The sequence below is a fragment of the Talpa occidentalis genome, unplaced genomic scaffold, assembly GCF_014898055.3.
Source record: "Talpa occidentalis isolate TD23 unplaced genomic scaffold, MPIMG_talOcc4v2.1 talOcc4.14, whole genome shotgun sequence".
Lineage (NCBI taxonomy): Eukaryota > Metazoa > Chordata > Mammalia > Eulipotyphla > Talpidae > Talpa > Talpa occidentalis.
In genome coordinates, this window is record NW_023601433.1 from 39,427,753 (window position 1) to 39,443,928 (window position 16,176).

General features: G+C 37.3%; 1 protein-coding gene across 7 annotated transcripts in view; it reads left to right on the plus strand.

Moving 5' to 3' along the window:
* The window catches only part of CDC42BPA (CDC42 binding protein kinase alpha), a 277,737-nt gene that overhangs the window by 84,536 nt on the left and 177,025 nt on the right, over nucleotides 1-16,176 (plus strand). For all 7 annotated transcript variants that reach the window (XM_037510331.2, XM_054694969.1, XM_054694968.1 and 4 more), the window contains exons 4-5: nucleotides 8,219-8,314; nucleotides 15,679-15,827. In XM_037510331.2, the coding sequence (XP_037366228.1) occupies nucleotides 8,219-8,314; nucleotides 15,679-15,827 (245 nt within the window). The remainder of the gene's footprint in view (nucleotides 1-8,218; nucleotides 8,315-15,678; nucleotides 15,828-16,176) is intronic.

Genomic DNA, 16,176 nt, shown 5'->3' on the forward strand with positions numbered 1-16,176 from the left:
GGCTCCATTATCTCATTTGTTCAATAAGAAAAACATTGGTGAAGAATTATCTGTGTTTTGGTGGTGGATGTGGTATAGTAACATACATCTGAGGAGGTATGACCCTATTCCCTTAAGTCATATACTGTATTGTATACCAGAGTTACCTCGATAAAATAAATGAATAAAAATTTTAATGGTCTCTACCTAGAAGTGGAGTAATAATGACATCTTAGTTTAACTGTGCTGTTTCATAACTAATATCTTATTATTTTTGTTATTGTTATGCATTTTTTAACTTATAACTGTTGGTGTTAGTAGTGTTCTTCATTGTAGTTATAGTAGTCATCATCATTATCGTCATAGTCTATTCATTAGGTGATTAGATTAGCAGTGCCTCTACTTTCTGATCTGTCAACTACTTTAAAAAATATGCAAATACTGCACAGCATAAAAAGTAAAAACAACAACAACAAACAACTGGTTGAACAACCTGCTCTTGGGTGAGAGCTGCCAAAGGTTCTGCCCACTGGCCCTAACTGCCTCCACAAGCCAGACTGCCAGCCTGCTACTCACCTGGATCTATGTCAGGAGAGGCCCTCAGCTACTGTACTTACCACCAGGTGAATACCCAAAAATAGTGGTAGAGAGAGACTCATGCTCAACAGAAGTCCCACTGAGAGCAGAGAAACTAGGAAGCAGACCATGTGAGAAAGAAAAATACAAATGATTAAGCATGCCTTCAGGGGAACAATACACCACAGGAGAAAAATCAATCCTCAGAACCCAACAACACTGACACAGAAAATTTTTTTTCTTGTCAGATGAAGAATTGCCATAATTTAAAAAGTTGAAAAATTTGAACTACACAAACAAAACTTAGAAAAACAGATCAGAGATATATGAGAAGAAACAGAAAAGAAAGCTATGAGAAACATAGACAACAAGCAGAAGATTGAGATTAAAACTTTGTTTTTTTAAAGATTTTATTTTATTTATGCATACAAGAGCTGGGGTGTAGGCCAGAGGTGCAGGGTGAGAGGATTCACCAGATACAGAGTGGGGAGCAGAACAGGTGGACTGACTGAAATACACTACTGATGGGAGCAGCAGGTGAGACAGGAGAGGTCTACTGCGCCATGTGGGTCAGCTCCCTGGCCAGGGATTGAACTCAGGCTGTAGTGGTGATAGTGCTGAACCTTAACCCCTAGGCCACCAGGAAGGCCCTGAGATTAAAACTTTAAGAAAATGACGGAACTACAGGATATAAAATGATCAATGGAGGAGTAAAAAAATTCTGGAAAAAGCCATTGAAATAGAATAGACATTTGGAAGAAAGAGTCTGTAATCTTGAAGAAACAGATACAAAAAGAGCAAAGATAGAAAGGAAAAAGAATAAAGAAGCACATGGAGAATTATCTGACACCATGAGGAAAGGAAATATAAGAGTCATAGGAATCCAAGAAAGAGAAGAGAGAAGGAAGCAGAAAACTTACTCAAGGAAATAACTGAAGAAAACTTCACACACGAAGGAAATGAAAATAGACATACAGGAAGCTAAGAGGATGCCAAACTACATTAATGAAAGGAAATCTACTGCAAGTCACATAGTAATAAAACATCTAGGAGTCCAAGACAAAGAAGAAATAATGAAGCTGATGATGGAGAAGAAACAGATAAACTAACACTGATTAAGGTAACATCAGTATTCTCTGAAGAAACACTATGGGCAAGAAGAGAATGGAGTAACATATTCAAAACTCCAAAACAAAACACTCCAGCCATGAATATTTTATCCTGCAAAGCTCTCCTTCCTATATGAGGGGAAAATAAGGAACTTCTCAGACAAACAAAATCTTTGGGAATTTACTACTAAACCCCACTCTAAGAAATATTATAAGGAGCCTTAGGATCTAAACCAAGAGGGGAATGAACACAAAGAACTGAACTAAGGATTAAATATAACCACAAAATGATGAATATAATGGCATTACCAGACTTCCACATATCATTAATAAACCTAAATATTAATGGACTAAACTCACCAATAAAAAGATACAGAGTAGCATATTGGATTAGAAAACAAATTCTAATCTTCTCCTGCCTCCAGAAAATATACCTAATTTTCAAATACAACATAGAAAGTAAAGGGTTGGAAAACAAGTCTACAAGCAAATGGTACCCCAAAAAAGGCAAGGGCAGTCATATTTATATCAGATAAAATAGACTTCCAGCTAAAAATGGTGACAAGAGACATGAATGGACACTACATAATGATCAAGGGGTCAGTACACCATGAAGTCATAACATTTATCAATATATACTTACCCGATGAGGGAGCACCAAAATACATTAGACAATTACTGTTGTCGCTGAAAACAAACATTGGAGAAAATATTATCTGTGGTAGGAGACTTTAATACTGCATTCTTACCAATGAACAGGATAACAAGAAAGAAAATAAACAAAGACTCAATAGCCTTATACAAATATCTAGGCCACAAGGGGCCTAACAGACGTTTATAAGACACTGCACCCCCAAAACACTGATAACACATTTTTCTCAAGTGAACATGGATAATTCTCAGGATCAGCCACATACTGGGTTACAAGACAGACATCAACAAGTACTTGAAAACTGAAATCATACTGTTATAGGGCAGCCCCAATACAAAACGGGTTGCCTGACTGTGGGTCCTCACCCGCGCGCTCAAAAGGACTTATCAATGCTCTACTGCAGGCACACACGAAAGGTTAATAAAAGGTTTATTTACAAGGGAAGGGCAAATGAGGAAATGTTCAACTCAGGGAGAAAAGTGGGAGACAAAGTTTTAAATGTGTCCTACCTGATCCGCCGATCTGGAATCCCAAATGGCTCTCTGAGAGCTGGCCGCAAGCCAGGAGCCGTGAAGCGAGTAGGCTAGCGAGAGAGTGAGTCCCCCCAAGGCCCACGTGTTTGGTTTTTGTACCAAACCTGGCTGCTTAACTCCACCCTCAGGTCCCAGCCACATTCCCTTTGGTGGTGACGGGATTTGTCTTTCCCAATGTCTTGATGGCTTTGGTCTGGAGTGGGGGTGGAGTCCACAAAGACTGCATGGAATTAGCTCAGGACATCCTTTGCCCCTGACAATACCAAGTATCTTCTCTGACCATAAAGATATCAAACTAGAAAACAATTACAAAGAGAGCAAGGAGATTCCCTCATTATGTGCAGACTAAACAACCTGCTGCTGAAAGACCATTGGATTAATGAGGAAATTAAAGAAGAAATAAAAAAATATCTTGAGACATGATAATGAGGACATAACCTTCCATAATATATGGGACACAGAGAAAGCAGTATTAAGAGATAAGTATATAGCAATGCAGGCCCATATGAAGAAACAAGAAAGAACCTAAAGAAACAATCTAATCTACCTTCTCAAGGAAGTAGAAAAAGAGCAACTCCCACCCCTAAAAGCCAGTAGAAGACAGGGAATAATAAAAATTAAAGCAGAAATAAATGAAATAGAATGAAACTAAAAGGTTTTTTTTAAAAAAAAAAAAAACAACACAAAACAGGGCCTCCCCAGTGGCGCAGTGGTTGAGCACTGGGCTGCAAAGCTGCCCGCAGCCTCTGCAGCACGGTTTTAATCCCTGGCCACTGGCGAGGGTCCCACATGGAGCCCAGCCCTCTCCTGCCACGCCCGCTGCTCCCCTCAGCAGTGTATTTCATCGGTCTGCCTGTTCTCCTCCCCGCTCTGGCTCTGGTGAATTCTCTCACCCTCACGTGCTTCTTACTGTACCCACTGCTTGTATAAATAAATAAATAAATCTTAAAAAAAAAAAACCCAAAAAACAAAACAGACAAACCTCTAGCTAGGCTCACAAAGAAAAGTAGGAAGAAAACTCAAATAAATCAAATCATAAATGAAGAGTAGAAATTAAAACAAACACAGCAAAAATCCAGAGGATAGAAATTGCTATGAAAAGTTTACATGCAAACAAGTTCAATTATCTAGATGAGATGGACAAATTCTTAGAATTATACAGTCGTCCAAGGCTGAATAAAGAAGAAATAGAACACTTGAACAAATCAATTACAAGCAAGGAAATCAGAACAGTAGTCAAAACTCTCCCCCAAAACAAATGCTAACAGGCATATGAAAAAATGTTCAGCATCACTTATTATCAAGGAAATGCAAATCAAAACCACAATGAGATACTACCTCACACCTGTGAGAATAGCCCATATTGTTGAAAAAACAGTAACAACCAGTGCTGGTGAAGATAAGGTGAAAAAGAAACTCTTACATTGCCGATGGCAATGTAAACTGGTCCAGTCAATATGGAAAGCTGTGTGGAGCTTCCTGAAAACACTAAAAATGGATCTACCATAGGACCCAGCGTTTCCACTCATAGAAACATACCCAGAGGACATAAAAAGTGTCCTGTGTTTATAGTGGCACTGTTTATAAGAGCCAAGATATGGAAACAACCTAAATGCCCCACAGCAGATGAATGGATCAAGAAGATGTGGTACATATACACAATGGAAAACTGCTCAGAGGACAAAAAAATATAAAGGTATGCTATTTGTGGCAACATGGATGGAGCTGGAAGGGGTTATGCTAAGAGAAATAAGTCAGAAGGAAAAAAAGATAACTATCAGATAGTTTCACTTATATGTGGAATATAGAGAAACCAGACAAAGGGTTGGGAAAAACACAAAACTTGCATGGATCTGAGGCATGTAGGAAGGGAAGGGAAGGGATCAAATTGAGGAACAGAACCCAGTGATGGGTCACTGGTGTGGTGGTAGTGAGAGAACTATGGCAACTACACCTGAGCGGAGAAATCAGATACGGTCTAAAAATTAAAAGCGATGTAAGAAAAGGTACTTCAAAAAAGTTAAAAAATAGGCAAGTCCCTCTTTTCTCCTCTTGATAGTTTTTGTATGCAAAGTAAATTATTATTAAGAGTTTATTTTTTATCTTTAATAGAAAATTTTACTCTACTGGAATCGAATCAAAATACTGGTTTTTATTTTTTCCCCAGAGATGTTTTTGCTTTGCAGGTCTTTTGTATATCTAAATAAACTTCATGATTTTTTTGTTTTATTTCTATAAAAAAATGTTACTGGGATTTTGATAGAAATTTCATTGAATATGTACATTGTTTTAGGTAGTATATCCATCTTAATAATGTTATTTCTTCCAATACATGGACTTGGAATATCTTTCCATCTCTTTATGTCTTCTATTTGTTTCAATAATGTTTTATATTATTGTACATGTCTTTTACTTCTTTGGTTAAATTTATTCCAAGGTATTTATTCTTTTTTTTTATATGATGGCAAATGGGATTGTTTTCCTAATTTCTTTTTCTTCTCTGTTGGCTGCATATGTATTGATAATTGTTATATCTTCTTCCCTAACTTCAAACTAATACAAAATTATAATAATATAGAACGCTTGGTATTGGAATCAAACAGATCAGTGGAATAGAATTGAGAACCCAGAAGTAAAATCACACTCATATGGACAGCTTATTTATAACACAGAAGCCAGCATCTTAAAATGGAGCAAGGAAAATCTCTTCAATAAATGGTGCTGGGAAAACAAAAGAATGAAACTAGACCATCATCTAACACTATATACAAACTGTAGTTCGAAAATGAATTAAAGACAGTATTTGAAAAGACATTTGAACCCCCATATTTATTGCAACATTATTTATAATAGCCAAATGCTGGAAACATCTAAGTATATAGAGAGATGAATGGATAAAGATGTGATATATATACATACTGGAATACTATACAGCTGAAAAATGATGAAATCATGCCATTTGCAACAACATGGATGAAGTTGATTACTATGCTTAGTGAAGTAAACAGGGAGAAAAACAGTGCATTATTTCATTCATATATGGTATGTAGAGAAACCAAACAATTGAATACACTATATAAAACAAAAATAAACTTTTAGGTTATTTTTAAAAATCCGATTTTAGTTTTTAAAAATATAATTCAAGTGTATATGTAACAACAGCCCTTAAGCTCATTGAGTTACTTGAACAACTTTTATCAACTTCAGGGTATGCACATGGGTCATTATTTGGTTAATACTAATATATAACATGGTTACTTAAGCTCTCCTCCCTCACTACCAGTTGTCACAAGATACTGAATGTGACATGTTGCAGTAAAAAAGGATACTGCATTTGTAGACTCAGTATCTGTGGCATTAATAGGAATAGTTTAAATATTTGTAGATAAAATTATATGTGTGGGAGTTTCAAAAAATCTTGTGTGCGATTGTACATGCACATAGGCATGTATAAAGAAGCTGGTGGTAAGAGGATGATGGTGTAGATGAAATAAGATTGAACAGTAATATAATTATTGAAATGGGTTATGGCTCACTGAGTAAGGATTTGTTATACTGTTCTCTCATGTATTTTCCAAATTTTATATCATATTATTTTGTTTTAAAAAAATAAAAGTTTTTCCTACTAAAAGTTATAGCATAATTTAGAATCTATTTAAAATTTAATCTGTGTTGTTGACAAAAAGTCTTTGCAGCTTTATTTAGTTTGGAGTCATCAGTCAGATGTTGATTAGATTTTAGCTGGAATGTCAATAAAATTCTGGTGAGTTGTCTTAGTAAGATAAAGGCAGAAAGAGTTGTTTCCGAGAATCTGACAGTTAACCTTTCTAAAATTTTAGCAGCACACCATGATCTCTGGTCAGTTAAATTCTAATACAGAGCTTAGTGTTGAGTATGCCAAATCATTCTTCCCTGCCCTCTCAATATAGCTGAATATAATGTTGTATATATTGTGACAGGTAAAACTGTCATTTTATTTGGTATAAACTTTTTTTTTTAGATATTTATTTATTCGTGAATACAAGAACTGGGGCACAGGCCAGAGATGTTGGGGGATGTGTGCGTGAGAGGATTCACCAGAGACAGTGAGGAGCAGCACAGGCAGACTAACTGAAATACACTGCTGAGGGGAGCAGTGGGCGAGTCAGGAGAGGTCTGCTGCGCCGTGTGGGTAGCTCCCTGGCAGGAGATTGAACTCGTGCTGCAGTGGCTGAGGATATAGCTTCACAGGTTGTGTCTCAACCACTTGTGCCACCAGGGAGGCCCCTTGGTATAAACTTTTAATTTTGAAAAATCATCTTTGTTGATGCTAGTCTTTGGATATCCTATTGATTAAATAGAATTTTTGGAAATACTTGGAAATATTAGGGTTAATTACATAACACTGTTAATTATTTAGTTTTTCATGGCTGTTGAATTTACCTTGTGGGAAATAAATTGTTAAGTACCTGTCCTATAGAGAATATTACGTGGTATTTTTTCATTGTGCACAATTTTTTCATTGTGCATATGGTATAGCCATTAAGAAATACTAGGCAGGGCCTCCCCTGGTGGCGCAGGGGTTGAGTGCTGGGCTGCAAGGCTGCCTGCAGCCTCTGCAGCGCTGGTTCGTTCCCCCGCCACAGGTGAGGGTCCCACAAAAAAAAAAAAAAAAAAAAAAAAGAAATACTAGGCAAGCCTTTCTATACTCACATGGAAAGCTGTTCTGATACATTGTTACTTGAAAAACAAAACTTACAGCAGACTGTGATACATTTGTGTAAAGAAAAGCAAAGACAGGGGAGATAGAATGACACATAAATGTGTAGAGAGAGAGAGAGAGAGAGAGAGAGAGAGAGTGTGTGTGTGTTCGTGCTTATGTATACACAGAAATAGTCTTAGCATGTCTTAACATTATTGTTGGTAACTTCTGTACACAGCATGTGGACAGGGAATGTATGATGTTTTGAAATGGAGATGTTCAGGTTTTTTTTAACTTTTTAGGTTTTTTTGAACTGCTTTTTTTTGTTTAAAATTTAAAGATATAGTATTATAATGTGTCATTAAATTATTTTAGTTTTAGCCACATGTTTCTAATTTTTCCAGAATATACTATTGTAATAGTGGTAACATAGTTTCAAAATAAATTAAAGCTCTAATTAATAAACAAAAGGCAATCCATAAGAGAAAATGGGCACAGGAAAAGAACAATTCAGAAAGAAAACTCAGATTTCATTAAATGTATACAGAGCTATTTGTATCTGTAATTTGGAATATATCAATTGAAACAACAGCGAATTACTATTTCATACTTGTTATGTATTGTTTGCATAATAGATAGCCTGGTTTTACATAAAATGTCCTTTATCTAAATTGTGTTTCCTTTTCAGACAGCATGTTTTCGTGAAGAAAGAGATGTATTGGTGAATGGAGATAACAAATGGATTACAACTTTGCACTATGCATTCCAGGATGATAATAACTTAGTAAGACTCATTTTTGTTTCTATATCCTTATGAATTTTTTGTTGGATACAACATCATTATTTTCTTTCAAATATGATTTCCCCAATATATTTTATTTGTGGTGTTGTATTAATATTTAGAATTTGACATATTTATTCAAATGTGCCATGTGCTTCTTTCACTAGAGCCACATTTAAAATCTAGGGTACAGTGACTATACCTGGGAGGTAAATCATATACTGTCAAAACACTCACAAGGATGTAAAATAATGGTACTTAAAAAATAAAAATTTAAAATATAGGGTACATCTAACTTTGTATTGACATCATGAACCACTTGATAGAAGAAGTTAGGAAAGAGATTGGAGGTAAATAAAAATACTAGGAGCACTGAAGACTGAAAAGATAAGTGAATAGGAAAATAAGATGAAGTCTACCTATTCAAGGCTCTTCATTTTCTGATCCCAGTTTTTGTTTCAAGGTTTATTTTTTAGTATATATGTTGAGTTCCTGCTATGTATTAGATACTATACTCTGTACAGGGATATAAAAATTAATTACATTTTTCATTCATTTGCTATTCACTGGATATGTGCTATGTACTAGCTATTGATTTTTAGATTCTGGAAACACAATAGTGAACATGACAGGATTTCTCTTCTTAATGTTCTTATATTCTCATGAAGAGATTCAGGCGGTAAATCCAAACTCAAGTAAAATAATATTTCAGATTTTTTTAGGGGAAAAAATATGACATGTACTTTAAGACATGAAGTCACTGAAGACTCTTCTAAGGCAAATGTAAATTTTCTAAACCAAGAAGGGAGAAAAGGTGAAGAGAGCTTTGAGCAAAAGCATAGAGATTTGAAGCAGCTATTATAGTTATATTGATGGACGATAGCTAATAGACATGGTGAAGAGGGAGGTGAGATGTGCGAATCACATCATGTGCACCTTAAATGTTATGGTAAGGACACTAGGCTTTCACAATCTTGTTTTTCAAGAATCTTTTTTTTTTTTTTTTTTTTTTTGTCATGGAGCTCTTGTTCCATGTGTGTTAAATGACTCTACATATGAAAGCATAGACAATAAAGCATTTAGAAATAGAACTGCCCTGATTGATCTCTTAGCTTCCTCCTCCCAACTCCAGCTTCATGATTATTTGTGGGTCTTTTACAGAGTTAAGTTTGAAAACTGCTGTTTTAGGACCATACAAAGGATTGTGGCAGTCAAGGAGTAGAGTCATTTGAAAAATGAGAAGAGAGCTAGTGTGGTTAGTGGGTAGTAATAAAGGAGAGAGGTATAAAATGAGGTTTCCAAAGTATTGACAAGTGAGGAATTTGTATTCTAATTTCAAGCAGAATTTTAAGGAGCATGTGACCATCAATTTTATATTTTAAATAGAGCATCTTGGCAGTAATGTGGAGGATGGATTTTAGGACCATAACTAGAGGCAAGGAGATTGGTTGGTTAGTAGACTTGTACAATATTCAGGTGCTAGAACTTGAGTAAAGGTGATTAATGTCAAGGTTGGCATGAAGTTGGAGGGGATAGTTTTAGGTGCCCTGTAGGAAGTAAAGTAGTTAGAGCTTTATGTGTTTGTGTGGATGCCAGTGGAGGAGAATGATTGAGTTTTCTACTAGTGACTATATTGTGGATTCAGTGGTTAATAATTGATAAATTGATCGGGGAATATAGGAGAAAGAAAATTTAGAGTAGAGGAGGAAATCGGTTAGTTTAAGTTAGTATATTTTGGCTTTGAATTGTCATGTAATCTATTCAGTGGATTGATAAGTAATTCCTGTGCTTCTGAGAACAAATAACACTACCTATCTTGCATTCTTATCCATAAGATCAAATTTCATCGAACTCTGGCCTGCATCTTGAATCTGACCCACTACCTGTTTTTGTACAGCCTGCAAGCCCAGAATGATTATTACATTTTTAAATAGTTGAAAAAAAATCAAAAGAAAAATATTTGTGACATGTGCCTATTATGTAAAATTTCAGTGTCTACAATATTTCATTAGAGTATAGGCATGTCCACTGATTTATGTATAATCTCTACTGTTGTGTTACTCTGGCAGAGTTGACTACTTGTGATGGAATCTGGCATTGTGGCAGTGTATAACGCACTGCATGTTACTGTCACCACTGCACTGCTGCTCAGCACACTTCAAATTGCAATGATAGTGATAACTTGGTAGCATTTTGAGTACTATGCATATTGTTATACTGTGATTTTATTATTAATAGTGAATATTGTCAAAATAATGAAAAAAGACTCATGCTTTTAAGGCATAAGTGTTATTCTGTTGACAAATAAATGTGAAAATTCATATGTGACTTTTTACTCTCCCCAAACTTGACTTTTTTTAAAAAATGATTTTTATTTATTTATGCATATAAGAACCGAGGTACAGGCGAGAGGTGCGGTGGGTGAGAGGATTAACCACAGAGTGGGGAACAGAATAGGCAGATCTATGGAAGTACACTGCTGAGGGGAGCAGTGGGAGAGTCAGGAGAGGTCTGCTGCACCATGTGGGTAGCTCCCTGGCTGGGGATCGAACTGGTGCTGCAGTGGCTGCGGATAGCTTCATAGGTTGTGTCTTTTGTAGTTAAATGTGTTTCCTGGAGACAGCAAAAGGTTGGGTTTTGTTTCTTAATCCAGCCTATCTCTTTGTTTTTTTATTGAAGAGCTTAGTCTGTTTACATTTAGAGTTAACGTTGATACATTAGTGTCTGTATTTGCCATTTTGTTTGTCTTTCCTGTGGTTTTATTTTTTGTCTTGTTTTGTTCTTTTTTTTAAAATTTTTTTTGAAATGAGTAGTTAAATGTTTTCTATTTTTTTAATATTTAGTACAATATATTTTATTTATGTATGTATGTATGTATGTATATATTTATTTATTTATGCAAGCATTGGATACAGTCAGAAGGTGGGGAGGGTGAGAGAATTCACCAGAGCCAGAGGGGAGAGCAGAGCAGGCAGACTGACAAAATACACTGCTGAGGGGAGCAGCGGGCTGCAGGAGAGGTCTGCATGCCATGTGGGACCCTCGCCCAGTGGCCGGAGATTGAACTGGTGCTGCAGAGGCTGCGGGTAGCTTTGCAGCCCAGCGCTCAACCGCTGAGCCACCGGGGAGGCCCTCTTGTTTTGTTCTTATTCATCCCTCTGTTGGTTCTAGCTTTAGGACTTCTTGTAGTATTTTTTGGAGTAGGAGTTTAGTCATAATGAAGTTCCGGAGTTTCTGTTTGTCTGGAAAGGTCCTTATTCTTTTCTTCATAGAGGAAGGAAAGCTTTGTGGGATAAAGTATTCTTGGCTGGCATTTGTTGTCTTGGAGTTTGTTGACTATGTCCCTCCACTCTCTCCTTGCCCGTACTGCTTCTTCAAAGAAGTCTGAAGTCAGCCTGATTGGTTTTCCTTTGTATGTTATCTGTTTCTTCCCTCTTGTCAGCTTCATTATTTTTTCCTTGTCTTGGATTCTTGGGAGCTTTACTATTATGTGTCTTGCTGTATTTTTTCTTTCACCATGGAAGTTTGGTGTTCTTCCTGCTTATTGTATGTCTATTTTCAGCTCTTTCGTCATCCTTGGGAAGTTCTCTTCGATTGGGATTCCTGTAACTCTTATATTTCCTTTCCTCCTTTACTTTCCTCAAATAGTTCCCGAAGTCTTTCTTCATTCTTTTTCCTTCATATTTCTCTTTCCTTTTTTGTTTTAGTTCTTTTTATTTCTGTGTCTTTGAGAGTACTTATTCATTCTTCCATTTCATCTATTCTGCTTTTACTGCTTTTCCCAGAGTTCTTTAGCTCCTCCATTAATCCTTTGCTCTCTTGCATTTCTTTCACCTCCCTCTTTAGGGACTCAATTTCATTCTTCTGATTGTTGATTATTTTTCCCTTATCATGGTTTTCCTTTATGACTTCTTTCAGTTTTTTAATCACGGCAATTTTAAATTCTCTATCTGGAAGGCTCAGAAGTTCTTCCACGTCACTGTTGTTGCAATCTGGTGGTTGATTTTCTTTTTGTGGTGTGTTTTTTCCTTGAGGACTTGCTTGGTTGCTTGTAGTTTTTCTCCTCCCTGCTGCTTGTTTTCTAATTTGTCCTATGTGTGAGGACACTGTGTCACTGGTACTGGCTGGCATCTCTTTGATGTGCTTCTTCTGGGATGTCAGAAACTGGTGGCCCAATTGAGTCCAGTACTGTTATGCCAGAAGTCCAGTAGGGCAGTGGTACTATGGATATGTTAATGGGTACTGTCCCTGAAAACCCCCTCCCTCTGTATTTATTTAATTCCAGAGGTGGGTCTTGAGGTCCCTCAGACTACATCATTTTTTGTAAGAAAACAATACACAAGGTGTAGGGAACCAGCTCCAAGCTTGCCCAGGGTCATGATGCCCTTAGACAAGAGAACAGTGAGGAAGCCCTGGCAGGGTTCACAAGTCTTTATGAAAACAGTAGGAGACAAGATACAAGCAGCAGCAGTATTTGTAGCATTTACAGCATTGGCAGCCACCTTGGGTAGCCTTGGGCATCCGGTAGTGGCAGCTACATCAGCAGCAGTAGCAGCAGCAGCAGCAGCAGCAATGGCAGCAGTCAGGGGCTGCAGTGGCAACTCCCCTGGGCTCTGGCAGTAGGGTTTCCTTCTCATCCCTAGGAATCCTATTAGCTTTTCTATGATTTATTGGCAAAGCCAGCATAGGGTCAAATTTATGCCTAGGTTACCAAAGTATGTTTCACACATGCAAACTATACATCAAGTTTACATTATTATTTACTGCTTTCCACACCTGTGGACTACATCTCAAGGCTACATGTTACCTACTAGTCCACCTCTGCTGGCAGGTCGTGGCAAAAAACAATGTGAGAAAACTGGTTTTTCACTTGCCCAACAAAGTGGATCCTCACCATTCAATAATCAACTGTACTTTTCTTCTGACATTATATTAGTGGGTTTTCCCACTAATTAGAGGGTTTTTCATCAAGCAGTTCTGTGACTCCAGCTGGTGTCCTACAATTTAACTCAGTTCTGACACTTGTCTTCCTGGAGATGGCATCAGATCCCACAGATTTTCAGCCTAACAAGACTGCTATCCATCCTTTGCAAGTCCAGGTTGTTACTTGTGCTTCTGATGGGCATTTCTCAGGTTTTGTTGATTTGCTAGAGCAGTTCCCGGAAATGAGGAGCAGCTTAAAGGAAGAGAAGCATAGAGGTGTGAGAAAAGGGATGAGAGGCTTCCATGCCTCCCTGAGCACACCCAGCACTTCATGTGTTCACCATCCAGAAGAGCTCTGAGCACCATCCTGTTGGGTTTTTATGAAGGTTTCTCATTACATAGGCATGAGTGATGAAATCATTGGCCACAGATGATTGACAAGACCCTTTCTCTTCACAGGAGTTGGGGACTGGGACTGAAATGTCCAACCCTCTCTCTTGGTTAGTTCCCTGACTAACCCCCTTCCTTAGGTCCTTAGAGACTTTTCATAAGTAACTATTAACACAAACACAGTTGTGGTTGAATGGGTCTTAAATAAATAACAAAAGACACATTTATCTTATTTCGAAATTCCAGACATTTATAGGAGCTCTGTGCCAGTTTAGGGATGGAGGGATTTCTTACTGTAAATCACAGTATTATACACACCTCCACATATCCATGAAGTTCCCTAGATAAAATTATATGGCATCTGTTTATATATATACACCTAAGAAAAGTGCATTCTGATATTTGTACACTTTCAGAAAGGAAGAGAAGTGTATTTATGGTGGGAATTACTATATTCTATGTAATACTGGCTTCCAAATGCTGATGCAAGTGCTGGTTTTAATAAAGTCCAAAGTAAAAATGTAATTAAGGTGATGATGAATTTATTCTAATGGACTGTTTTATAGTCTTGAGGGTTTTTTAAAAATCCTTTTTATTTTTTTGGAGAATTAAAATGTTCATCCATCTATGTTGATAGACCTGTCAGTTATTACAGGTGGTGGTGATGCTTGCAGGGTAAGTGAATTAATCAGGCTTTTTACGCCACCAGCTTCTGTGGCTATCACCTGTGGCCTTGATCCTTTTTTTTTTTTTTCCCTTTTATTTATTTTTTTTTAATCTTAAATTTTTTTATTTTTATATTCCCCCATACAATTGCAAACGCCCCATTCTGACCCCAATCCTTCCCCTCCCGCCCCCCACCCCCCAAAAAGTGTCTCTGGTTCATAGTTTTTTGTTGATTTTGATTTTCACTTTCTTATATTCATTTTCCTGGTCCCTTATTTAAGTTTTCTAGATTCCTGCTATGAGTGAGACCATCCGGTATTTTTCTTTTTCTTTTTGGCTTATTTCGCTGAGCATGATCCCTTCCAGCGCCATCCATGTTGCTGCAAATTGCATGTGTTTATCTTTTTTGAATGCTGAGTAATATTCCATGGTATATATGTACCACATCTTCTTGATCCAGTCATCTACTTTTGGGCATTTGGGTTGTTTCCAAAGCTTAGCTATTGTAAACAGTGCTGCTATAAACATAGGGGTGCAGGTGCTCTTTGGAATTGATGTTTCTGTGTCCTTTGGGTAAATCCTTTTAATGTAGAAGGTGCAGGGCATGAGTGCCTAATTGTGGACACCTGCAGTGTGGGTTCGTGCCCTTGTGTCTGTGCTCCCCTGAGCCTAGAGGCTAGGCTGAAAACAGCAGCAGTGACAGGGGTGGCAGAGAGAGAATGAGCGTGTGACTACAGAAGAGGTGAGACCTGGAAAGAACACATGAGAAAACGCCTAAAGATTCTCAGGGGGCTGGGAGGCTCCAGGCCCCCCTGCCTTGCAGCCTGTGGGTTTGCCACTACAATGATGATCATTGTTACTGTTCTATATTATTACTTGCAAAATACAGTAACAGTTTTAACCTTATGTTGTTCCTGCCCCAGTGTTAAAAAATGGAATTTTACTTGTTTGCGAAGTTTACAAGTCTTATAATAATAGCCAATGATCATTTTACACAGATTCTATTAACAGTAATGTTATTTGATCCATGCAGTTTGATCTTGGGTTTATATATATATATATATATATATATATATATATACACACACATTTTTAAAGATTTATTTATATAAGAACCAGGGTACAGGCCAGATGTGCAGGAGGGTGAGAGGATTCACCAAATACAGATGGGGGACAGAACAGGCAGACTGACTGAAATACACTGCTGAGGGGAGCAGTGGACTCGCCATGTGGATATCTCCATGACCGGCGGGAATCAAACCGGCACTGCGAGGCTGCGGACAGCTTCACAGAGCTGTGTTCAACCGCCTGCGCCACCAGGGTTATATTAATACATGAATTTTCACCCTTAGTATATTTGTTGAGTACATTTTATTTTTCATTCCCAGTACCTGGTTATGGATTATTATGTTGGTGGAGATTTGCTTACTCTGCTCAGCAAATTTGAAGATCGATTGCCTGAAGATATGGCTCGATTTTACTTGGCTGAGATGGTGATAGCAATTGACTCGGTTCATCAACTGCATTATGTTCACAGGTGAGTGAGACACTCCTTCACTGCCTCTAACTGAAGCTGTCATGTACTCTGGACAAGGTCTGTTAGTACCAAATTAGTTAATTATGATCTTAGACATATTTCTCATAAACTAAGATAATTTCTTTTGAGATGGCTTTAGTTATTTTCTTTGTTGTTATTGTTATTACTTGTCAGCTTTAAAGAACTGATCAGTGCCGGCTTATTCATTTATGTATATGTACAGTATCTAAATGTTTTCTTATCCAGCCAGTATTTTTACAGAATACTCCTAAGAAAACACTCTTATTTAAATTTACAGATAATTTCCTTCTCAAAAAAAAAGTATGCACTGACCAGTTTCTCTGTAATA